Genomic DNA, 12274 nt, shown 5'->3' on the forward strand with positions numbered 1-12274 from the left:
AGTGTTAGACGGTGCATCATTTAACTTATTGTGCTTGAAAGGAGAAAAGGAAGGAACCCAACGTGTAGTATCTCTGGATTGATCTCATTTTATTAACCTCCAAACATAAGATTTTATAGGGCATAAGATTGAAATGCTGTAAATCTCGTGACTGGAATTCTGAGGATTTCTTTTTAAAAGGAAACGTAAAAAGCCCGATAAAGCTAAGCCTGTTGATTGCAGGCCCAGTGCTCCTTTCATGCGTCCGTAGATCCATTATTAATAGCAGAGCTTGACCAACTTGACATTCCCACACTACAAATAATACTGCAACAACAATTCCCTGTACGGGAAATATTTGTAAACCTTAGCTGATGGCTCAGAGCCATGGTAAGTTGATGCTCAGTACATTGAAATCCACTCTTCTGAATAATTCAGTTCACAAAATTCCAGTTTGCAGTTCTATCCCATTTGATGATCACTCAGGAAAATGACAATAAAACAGTGCACCTGCTTGTATATTTCAGCACAAGAAAAAATGTGAGAGTCGATCATGGTGTAAACCTCACGCTTCAGTCTCGGCTAATGGCAGAAAGTAGAAATGCAGAACAAACAAGTACACGTCCCCTGTTTATGGGCACAGAGGAGGAACAGTGGCACCTAAGGAGGGGCTGGAATTTGCCTTTTATGCTTATCAATGATTCCTTTTACTGCACATACCAAACACTGCCACTACCGATAGCAACAAATTAAAAAAGGAAAATGACAAGAACTGAATAACGACGGCATGAGCAATGACACCTTGAAGAGGGTTAGAAAAATAGAAGGTACATAACAAAAAGAAGTATCATCCTTGTGTATTACCATATACAGTATAGGTGATTTAAAAAGGATCACTTGATTTATTTTTAATGAGCGCCTGATGTGTGTCAGATGCTGTGCTAATCACAATATTCAAAACCCTTGTTTAAAAAAATATCGTAGTACGAATTTTATTTCTAAAAAGTAATTATCATTCAGGATGAAAACTTAGAATCAAGGAATGAGAAATAGATTTTCAGAGGGGGGCACCCTGAGATTCAGGGACTCCATACAGGAAAGAATGTGGGAGCAGATTCTTGTCACGTGAATGGGCGTTTGACCTGCGTGGAAGGAAGGAAGTTTCAGACACACTCTGAAGGTGCGTTTGGAGACGAGCTTGCACCCCCACTGGTGAGAGTGGATGATGGGTGGTGTCCTTGCACAAGGGGGTGGTTTGTAGGGAAGGACAGGAGATGCCTTGAGGCTCGCTCTTTTGTCAATGTTGCACATTCTTGGCAAAGACCTCTCCTCCCCTTTAGGACTCTCCTTTCCCTATATATTAGAATAAAATTTTAATATTTAAATAAGAGTTTTGAACTGATTTTAATATTTCATCTCTACAAGAGTTGAATAGAACTAAGCAGGGAAAAATAAACTCTAAACCGACTGCTTACCACTTGGAAGACTTTCTACGGGACAAAATTTTGTGATTTAAAAACGTTTTCCGTTTCATTAATTATCTTAAAAAAAGAGAGAGAAAGAAATGTGATTCCCAAATGGGGATAACAGTTTGGAGAAAAATTGCCTTCAATTGGAGTTTTTTTGGTAGTAATTGCCTCACGTTTTCTCTTAGGGGACTGCTATTTTCATCTTTGTGCGTTTTCTGGGTTAGAAAAGCAATCGATTTTCTCCTATTGCTCTACATCACTCGGTGAAGGAAGGCCTTCAGTGTCTGTTTTTCTACGCTTTGTTATTATTATGTAATAAGCGATTGGGCACCTCAGGTTGTTTTCTTCCTTTGTTCAGCAGGGAAACCCACTCACCAAGCAGTGCTCCTTGGTCTGTCTTAGCCTTAATGTTGATGATGTGATCCTAATTTGTTTTAAAATGATGCTCAGAATGGCAAGAAAATCAGTGACAACGTGAAAGAGAACATGTGGGATCTGGTTGAGAGAGAATTTTCCTTAAGGCTTTAAGATGAGAAAAGGGGGAGACTGAGCAGATGGGGAGGTGAAGAGAGAAGGAAGAACCACAAGGTGGAATGGGGCTCACTCAGGAAGCGGCAGAGATGTGAATGCTGGGGTAGTTTCATGGGGAACAGAGAGGTGCTGTCCTCTTTCTAGAATTTTCTGTTGGAGCAGATGCAAATGTTAACCCTTTGCTTTGGGAAAGGGAGAGGAAGGAAATAGAAAAGCAGAGAGAAAGTATTTTCTCCTGGCCTGCTCTAGCTCACTTTCAGAACACTTACCTCAGGAACATATTTTCCTTTATTTTCTTCTCTTATGAAAGGAAAATAATACAGGCGTTTTTAGTGTTTTAATTTTTCCCTTTAATTTTTGGGTATGCTATTGCTCCTACTTTATTTCAGTGATTTAGACCAATTTCAAAACTGAGTTTTACGAAAAGTTCTTTTCTTATTCTTTGAACCGTATTGCATATTAAAGATATATTTATATACATTGACCCATGAGCTTAATATAGCAGCCTGGATTCCCATATACCTTGATAGGGTCTTACAATTCAGTACTTTATTGTTGACTAATTGTAGCTTTATCTCCTTTGCTAGATTATAAACTCTTTATATCTTGTACTTGAATAACGTTGTGTTGGGGGTATCAGAGAAACTCAATAAATGTCATGGTGGTTGACTTTGATGAGATTAATGAGCTATACCAAAACGTTTCTCAAAATATATAACACTTCTTAAATCACACCTAAAGAGGAAATTAATTTCTTTACCACATAGAAAAAGAATTACACCACCAGGTTTGATCCTTTGGGCCTTTCTTTGCTATCTTTGGTTCCTATTAAACAGGAACCTTCCCACGTTTTTGATGACATAATAACTGAAAGTTAAAACCACCCAAAGAAAGTAACTGTTCAGATTAATTTCATGTCAAATACTAAATCACCAGGTAGGGCTACGTTTTCAAAATCCTTTCCTTATCCTGGCCTTCATGTTTTCATCTCTAGGTTTATACACAAAGAACAAGTATCATGGTCCGGAGGGCATCATTTGTTCAAGATATGGGCATCTAGAATGGAAAAAAAAAAATCTCTGTGGGGAAAACAATATTACTGAAGGTGTCACAGCATTGCAATGTTAAAGTGATCAACCTTGTTTCAGGTGGTTCCAGTGATACCATAATTTTTACAGTGTTTTGTATGTCATGTTATAAGATTGTATGTGTAGGATTCATAGTGAGATAATGTTTCAATAACTTTAAGCATGCTGTGTGCTTGGGATCCAAGTGGTAGAGATCGCTCACTAAGGCCAAACATTTTCCTTAGAGCCGAAAGGTGCCTGCAAGATCATCTGGTCACCTACCTTGTGTTGTTCTTGGGGAAAAGCGGGCAAGTGTCGCTGGTGGTTTATCAACATCACACAACCTAGCAGGATCAGGATTAGAAGTGTGGCTTCTCAAAGCCAAGACAACATTATTTCTATGGAGATATATGGAAGTGTCAGCAGGGGAAGACAAGAAGAGAAGTTGGAAGGATGTTCCTGAGATTTTCTTGGTGTACCACTCTCTCAGTGCCAAACAGTCTTAATTCTTACACTTTCCACTTGGAAGGTACATACAAAATAATGTCTGGAACATGCATACAGCATCAAGCATCTCTCTTCCTCCAATGTGTACCTGTAGAACCTGGATGTTCTGTCTAGTGTATGCTTTACTGTAAATGAAGCAGCTTTCTGTGTGCAGAATCTCTGGGACTTCTCCCGCCTTTCCTCCTTTCTCTTTTGAATTTTGACAGATGAGTCTTCCGGAAAACTTATGCATCTTTTTTAGCTTATGCTGTACAATTTCAACTCTTGGAAATGGTGGCAAAACCAAAAAACTATACCACTTCATTTGAAACTTTAAAAATTACTATTTTTTGAGGGGAGGCAGCTCAAATGAGTATTGAATCAATATATTATTGGTTCTTTTATTTTCTTTTTATCATGAGGTTTTTCTTTCTATTATGATAAAATAAAGAGAAAGGTGCTGGATGCTTTTGGTCTCACATATACTGACCTTCATGTTTTCAAGATGAAAAGGCCAATAGGAAAAGTAAAGAATCAGAGGTTTATTAACATTTCTTTAGTCATCTAGTCTCAAAAATGTATCCTTTCTCTAGATTCCCCCATTCCTGTTTGAGATATTATGATTCTTCACTTTGCCCAAGCTTGACAAAATGGAATTATCTTTGACAACTGTGTCTACTTTGCTCCATTACCAGTTGTAAAATTCCTTCTATCTGTTCCTTCCCATTGCTTCTTCACCCCGGCTTTGTATTTAGGAGTAACTTAAGGGGAGCAAAATGGTGGATGGGACAAGAGGACTTGCTTCTTTTTATTTAGCTTGTTTATTTGTTTTGGGGTGGCTTGGGTGACCACTGCTTCCATCTGTCTCTCAAATCCTTTATTTCCTCATGCCCAGAATGCTGACTTGAATCTTTCTCCACCTCAATTTTTCCTGTATGCAACAACCAGCATAATCTTCCTAAACAAGACTTTCATCAAGTTATTCTCCAATGACTCCCTAATGCCTACGAGAGCCAGCTACCTTAGGTTGACACCCACGTTCAGCCTCCACATACCGTTCAGAGATTAGTCAATCACGTTTCCTTGCAACTGCAGCAAGAGAGAGGCTCTCTTTTGAATTCCAACCTCCATCCTTGCTCGTGATATCTTTCCTGTAAGTTATGTCCTGCCTTTCCCTATTTGAATCTTACCCTTCTTCAAGGCTTGACTTAAGTCCTACCTTCTCCAAGAAATTTTCTTTGATCATTAGATATTGCAAAACTGTATTTCATCTGATTTAAGCCATCATGAGATAAAAGACACACCACTATTTCATTCACCACTGAGATAGAAAAACAGTTGTCGATTAAACTAGGATGCATTGCTGTCTTCAATTTTTATTTTAAGTGAGAAATCTCTTTTAGATTTACTTAAACATAGATTTAGAAAAATTATATATCACTCTTGTGCATCTATACAAATATAAATGTAATGAAAGGTTAAGAAATGTCTAAAACTTCTTCTTATTCAGACTCTGAGTCTTCTGGGATTTTCTTTCCATCCACTGTCATTCATTCCATAAGTTGTGATGCTGGTGTTTTCTTGATCTTCCCAGAAGGTGTCAGTGGAAGATTTTCAGAAAACAACCAGGACACACAGTCCTTTCTCAAATGGATCTTCAATGGTTTGTTGACTGTAATATCAAGGTGCTGCAGGGGACCTGTCATGCCATCTGGAGTGACAATCGAGTCTGTACAGACTCTGGCAATGACAACTATGTCATGATTGCTGCTGACCAACAGCAGTTATAAGGGGACGTTGAATATCAGATGCATGCAGTTTCATCGTGGTAAAAAGTGGAAAAAATGTGCAACTCAGAATGGATGAAATATGGTGCTTTCTCATCCCATGGAACTCATTTACCATTTTTATATGCTGTCCCTGTATCATTGTTTACAAGGCCATTAAACTGATGAATGTGTTTGATTCCGCTGAGCCTCAGTAAGACATTCTTAGAGATGGAAATCTATGACAAATATGTAGATGGTAACTGGTAAAACTTAGATCTGCTCTTTTCCTTGGGACATACTCAGAAATGAGGAGCAAAATTTCCAGACAGCTCTAGACTGGAATTTGTGGGTTAGGTTAAGTTCCTTGGAAATTTATTCCCTACTTTGATATTGTTATTAATTGTAGTCAAACTTTTTTGCAAATAAAAAATATAGTTGTATCTTTTGTTAGGCGCCTGTGAGGATCCAGGAGTTTTACATATATTTAAATCATCACAAGTCAGGTGGGTTTATTTCTAATGTACAACTTAGGAGACAAAAGCTCCCAGAGCTAGAAGAGGACAGAGCTAGGGTTTAATTCTAGGTCTGTCTGACCCCACCGCTTGCACTTTCCTATTATGCTGCATGGCACAGTTTGTACATACAGGGCTGCAAAGCCCAAAATAGGTGACTTCATAATTTAGGGAGGAGTTTAGGAAATTTCACACTTTGGAATGTAAGTTTAAAATGGCAATAATTCAGAACACAGATCCAAGTGAAGCTTGCACCTTCTTTTCTTTTTTCATGGCATTTTCACAACTCGTAATTATATTTTATTTATAATTGTGTATTTATTTATACTTATTTGTTTAATATCTTTCCCAAGTGAAGGCAAGAACCATGGTTTTTCATTATTTCTGAGACGTACATTTTTCACATTTTAACATCTGTGAATTCAGAATTCATCTTAACATTGATGTTGTATTTAAGTTTAATAGACAGCATTTTACTTTTTCTCTTTGTGTTCCATAAAATAATTATGCCCCTCACAATGAATGTTTTTTGTGTTTGATTAAATGTGTGCTTTAATTAGCTGCTCTATGCTTAGTACGTAGTACAGAGACTGATCCCATAAAAGGCACTCACAAACGTTTGTGCAATGAAGGAATGAATGAATGAAAGTGGAACTTTCAACTTTGCCTGAAGGTATTTGGATTTCTGGATGAAGTCTCCTGCCTACATGAAGCCCATTGTCTACTCTTGTTTTCTCGTTCTGTCTGACTTGAGATTTGTGTATGGCCAGTTTTGTCCGCCTAGAAGGGTACATGATCCATCCAGACAGGCCTGGAGAACTTAGCTTAAGAGTTCCTGTAGGAGGAGCCTCGTCAGCAGAAGCTGTTGCCTGGTGGAAACTACTTGTAGGAAAGCCCTCTTGAGTCTCCCGCTGAGCTGTGTTTAGCTCCTCTCCAATGACCAGAAATCAGTTTTATTTCAGGCAGGGAATTAGGTGCAGGTGGGCGGGTGTAGATTCAGGCTTGTGCTTGGCTTTGTTTGTGCTGCTAAAGGACATTTCTCAGCAAGCCTCCCTCAGTGGTCTGGGACCTTCAAGGGAAGACCTTAAGATACCTACCATCTCTACCTTGCCCAAAGGGGGTTGAAATTCAGCCACAGAGGTTGGAAGACTTTACAGTTTACTGTGAAGCCTCGAGAGAGCCATGGTTATGCCTGCCAAACTCAAAATGAATGCCATCAGCCATCTATGGAAATCTTCCCAGAAAGTAACTCTCCCCAAGAGATAACGTTGTACATGGGCTGCTGATGAAATGAGGATGGTGCCTAAAATACTATTAGGGAAGCACCGATTTAAATGTCACTAATGAAAGATAGGCGGTGATATAATGAATTGTAACCTCTGTCCTGAGGTCATGTATTGACAGAGGATTCTTAGGACTGATACTGAGATGCTGAGCCAGGAGGATGAGAAAATACTGCTATTTGCTGGTGACGTTTCAGCATCCCACAGAGGGGAATGACTTCCAGTCTAGATAGTGTCTTCATTCCTAATTAGAACAGAAAACAGCCGCTTACCAATACCCGGAAGCTGATTTAAAAAATATCCCATAAACAAACTCTACCTTCCTGTGCTCTAGTTGTTTGCTTACCAAATAATACTCAGGTCTAAATGTTGTCTCTTTATCAACCCTACATATGGAGGCCACCCTCCAATGTTGGCTACTGACCAGGCGAATCTCCCAAGTTGAGAGACCAGATTGGCAGTAGGTGTCTTAAAACCGAATTATCATCCTTGCTTTCAAGTTCATCTTGTGAGGTTGATTAGCAGGATATTAGCAGGACGAGGTCCCTGTTTCCTGATTATCCTTGGATGACTTGATTGGATTTGAGTTCCTAAACTGGAATTCCAAGGACTAAATCCTGGATTCAACAAGCCCAACCTTAAATGTCCTACCTTTTATTCGTCTTGCAGAGAGAAATCATATCTACTAGATCTCTCAGATCACGTTGGCTGTGATTTCCCATCGTGTCTTCACAGTAAGGATGATCAAGATGTTTAGACACATAGAATAAATTACCTTGGTTTATTTGTATGTATAGCTGTGTGAGCACAAGTAATTTATGGACACCATTTGCTATTTGCATATGAAATAGGCTTCTTGTTCTTTATGGGGAGAAAATGGCTCCTTTGGGTCACAATTAGCCTATCTGACAATTAGTCACAATTAGTTACAATGCTGGTGGTTAATTGTGCACGCAAAGTTGTTTAGACAAAGTGAGACTGAATTTCTTCAGTCTTTATTCAGAGCAATTTATTCAGAGCTGTGGCTTCTCTGCTTTCTATTTGATATGGTTTAACGTTTCTCACTGTTCAAAGAAATTATTCAAATATCTCTATTGACTCCCACCTTATTGTTGGGCGGTGTAGAGAATCAAACGAACCTCAGAAGTGTTGCGACAGAGCAGTTCAAATGTTTGGATTGGTTGATAAACATGATTAAGAGGCACGGTTAAACTGCATAGCATATAAACAGTATTACCCTAACAACACTAGGCTTTGGGACAGAGGAGAGGCTCAAGGGGAGAGACTCTAGAAGGAAAACTTGAATAGTACAGGTGCACTTTTAATTTTCATTTTGTGTGTATGGTGAATAATACATGCAAATTAGAAATGTAAAAGTGAACTTCTGGTCCTCCAGAAGACTCTTCATTTGAAAACCTGTTGGATGATGGGTAGGTCTCCCAGGAGTTAGAAGATCGTTCTGGAAGAGTCCATCAGCTGAACAGGTTGCTGTGATGTTTAGGACTGGTAGGAGACAGCTCTGGAAGCAGAGCGTCACCCGCGTTTTAACGGTAAGGATCTGTCGTCTGTAAGATTGCACGTGGGTCTGGGACTATCATCTCTCACACCTCTGCGGAAAAATACCTAAAATAGTTCAGTTACACACTGGTGAACTTATGAGAAATATATTCGTCTCCTAACTTTTGGAGAGTGCATAAGGCTACATGTTGATATTTCAAATTAAATAAAAAAGGATTGGCGTCTTTAGGCATTTCTGTACCTCGCTGCCTAACCTCTAGCTACTTTTAGAAGTACACACTACATCTTCTGGGACGATGCTTGCCTGAGGGAAAAAAACACATTCAAGGTGCTTTTGGGACTTCGCATTCTTTCAGACTCATAAGCTTTTGTTGGCTATGACAGACAGGTAAGGCAGAATCTAGGCTGCGAGCTTTCTAGGCTCTTTGGAATCGCCCCCTTGTTCTATATGCCTGGAAATGAGGTCACAGACCGAGAGATGCAAGGATGTAGGTTTGGAGTCACATTGAGGAATGAGCTTCCCCAGCATTGGGCTCAGCGCAGCAGCTCTTTATTATGCAAGTGCAGAGACAAGCATTTGGAACCTCTTCCCCTGCTGATTAATGTCAGAAGAAAATGGAGGTTTCTCTAGGACTCCCTTCTCCACTTTGACCCATGCTTCCTCAGGGCTTGATCACCGTATCTTTTATGCATCCCCAACAGCCCAGATGATTCCATCTAACCTTGCAGCCTGTTTCCCCGACAAAACAGCAGGAATGCTATCTCTGCATCTTCTATGCATATTTCTAGAATGTTTCTGCATTCATTCTGCCACCTGCCACCCTCCACTTCCCTGAGCCCCATGATTCTGCTGCATCCTTCCCAAGGTTGACATCTTCCAGCCAAGCCCTTGAACTTGTTTGCCTGCAAACACTTATTCATTCTTTAGGACCAAGTGCAAGCGTCGCCTCCTCTGAGAAGCCTCCCCGACACTTTGAGGAGGAGGTGAGAGTTCTTTCCCTCTGCCCTCTCAGTACTTCGCTTCCGCGGAGCCCTTGTCACATCACTGTAGTGAAATGACGTTTGTCTACCTGTCTCTTTCCCTCCCTAGATTGTGAGTTCCTGAAGGACAGGGGTGATGTTCTCTCCATTTTTATACAGCTGTTCATTAATGCGGAGCCTGATACTAATACCCCTCAATTTGTGCTTGCACAATAAATGGAATGAATTGAAATTTTCTCATCTGGATGTTTTTCCTGTCCTTTACTACTGAGTCTAAAACATTAACATCAATGATAAAATCTTGAGTATAATTATTGAATTAGAGTCTTCCTTGGCAGGAGCTACCTTTTGGGAGTAAGCTAAGTTTTTTGGAAGTTTCAAGATATGTTTAGGACGCTGGTTCTGTTCACACCACTGAAGTATGATATTAACAGAATTACGTTAATCATGTTGCAATATATTATGTAAATAATTACATGTTTTCAATTTAGTGCACTGATATGACAATTTGTAAAATGATAAAGTCGTGAACTAAATAACCAATGGCAAAGACTCCAAAACTACTTAACGTATAAATCTGTTTTTATTTAATTTTGGTCTGGAACTATTACTTTAATGGTGCTATATTGTAACTAGGTTATTGTCATATAATGACTCACTTTAGCCAGAATATATGTGCAAGTAACAACCAAACGTAACATAAGCTCTATGGCGTTAGAAAAGTCAAGCCACATATCCTTTTTCCTGTATAATAACCACAAATGCTTTTCAATAAAAAAACTTGAAATAATTCTGTTTATATTCACTCACTTATTTGCAAAAATATGGTCGATATGATATCTGCCTTCTTTATGCTTTTCTCATAGATAAAGAATGCTTAGTACCAAGTTACAAGTGTACAAAGGACACGAATTCCAGACTTGTGGATTCTGTTATTCTTTCTTTCCCTAAAATTAAACCGAAATGTATAATTTTGTTGGTTGACTTTGTTGACTTCCAGAAAAAAACAACTTGCAACATTTATGACAGCCCTCGACTTAAATTCATCTGCTTGCAGAGCTGGTTTTAAAATGAAGGAAAGTACTCCCCCTGCTGTGGGGATGTGTGGTGTTCTGTTTTACGCTGTGTTTATTTCTGCTGGGGAATACTGCTGCTCATCGAGTTTCAGGTTGCTGGGTTTCTCTAAACAGGGATTTGTGTGGGAGTAGAGACTGTGGGGGGACAGAGAGGGCATGCTGCTCTGGGGAGGCTCAGCTCCTTCCTCTGCTGAGCAACTCTGCAGGGAGGCGGCCAGTGCCCCCGTGGGAGTGCACAGTAGAAGCCAAGGCAGAAAAGAAACTTTGCTTTCAGAGAGCGTTTGAAAGCTGAAAGGATGTCAGTTTTGCTATTCTCTGGCAAAATAGCCAAACCGGTTTCAGTATCCTGTGTTAATCAGGTCTGGGCTTGTTTGGCTCAGCAAAGAGATTTCAAATATACAGGGCAAAAGAGTTTCCTTGGAGCTTCAGGAGGTCAGCGGCTCTAGGATTTAGCTAGTGAGCGGGGAGGGTACAGATGCTGCTGTTAATACCCAGGTGAATACTCTTGAGCCTGAATGAGATAATGCCCAAGATACCCATGTGGTAATCATGTCATAGCTAGACCCCGGGGAATGTAACTCTAAGTGTAAAATTCACCCATTCCACAAATATCCATTAAATGCCTACTTTGTGCCAGACTCTGTGACCCGCGAAATGTCAGGGTAGAGCACATCTCAATCTCATGGAGTTTAGAGACGAAACTTGTTCTATCAATTTTTGCACAACTCTAGGAATGAAAAAAAAAGAGATCTAGAGTTGGAGAGACCCAAAATTTATGCCCCTGGACTTTCTCTATTAAGTTCCTACCTCAAGTGAGAACCTGGTAGAACGAATCGATCATGATCAATTCATAAAATGATTTCCTTTGGAGAAGTGTGCTTGCTGGGCTGCATGTTAGAATCCCCAGGCAGGCTTTTGAGAAATACCAACACCAAGGGCCCACTCAGGACAAGGGAAGTCAGTGTTTCTTGGGGGTGGGAGGCCCAGGCATCATATTTTAAGGCTCCCAGGTGATTCTAATGAACAGCCAGCTTTAAGCATTTTGGTTTATTTTGATAAATAGGGGTAGTTTGGAAATTTCACCCCTGAGTCATATATAAAGTGAAGTGGCATATTATATTTTGTCAGCCTATGGGTGAAAGCCACTTGAATTATATGGCCCCTGCTGCCAGAGGGAACTCTTGGAATTCTGTGAGAGAGGTATTCCTGATTTTGGAGTAAAACCACTGTGGGGTTGCGGGAAGATAGAATATATGGCCCTGTGAAGGTCTGATAAATCTTGATCAGGAGCGGAAATTTGGTGTGCAGAAAATGACTAAGTTAGAATTTGGATGATGGATCTTGTGGGGAGAGGAGGCTGTGGTGATGGGGATACCCCTAGAACAGGTTTTGGGGCGGCTTGGCTGAAAAAATCCCATGTGGTAAAAGCTAAAGAGGGGACCTTTTATTTGCTTGGAAAGAACGACAGATAAGGGAGTTAGTCAATGGGGAGATTTAGAGGCCCTGAAAACTCCAGCGAAAAGAGACAAGATTCCAGAACTTACTTTTCTGACACAAGAAAATGGATGGGACCTTCGCTGTTTAAGTGCTATCTCTTAGCAAT

At 39.9% G+C, this 12274-nt stretch overlaps 1 protein-coding gene across 3 annotated transcripts in view; it reads left to right on the forward strand.

Moving 5' to 3' along the window:
- The window catches only part of DNAH5 (dynein axonemal heavy chain 5), a 268608-nt gene that overhangs the window by 40490 nt on the left and 215844 nt on the right, over positions 1 to 12274 (forward strand). The window contains exon 1 of one of the 3 annotated variants that reach the window (XM_070519859.1): positions 8349 to 8646. The exons of the other annotated variants lie outside the window; for them this stretch is intronic. Within the exon in view, the coding sequence (XP_070375960.1) occupies positions 8590 to 8646 (57 nt within the window). The 5' untranslated portion in view covers positions 8349 to 8589. Of the gene's footprint in view, positions 1 to 8348; positions 8647 to 12274 lie in introns of those variants that run through there. 3 annotated transcript variants of the gene reach the window in all.

Source organism: Equus asinus, chromosome 10 (assembly GCF_041296235.1).
Source record: "Equus asinus isolate D_3611 breed Donkey chromosome 10, EquAss-T2T_v2, whole genome shotgun sequence".
NCBI classification, from domain to species: domain Eukaryota; kingdom Metazoa; phylum Chordata; class Mammalia; order Perissodactyla; family Equidae; genus Equus; species Equus asinus.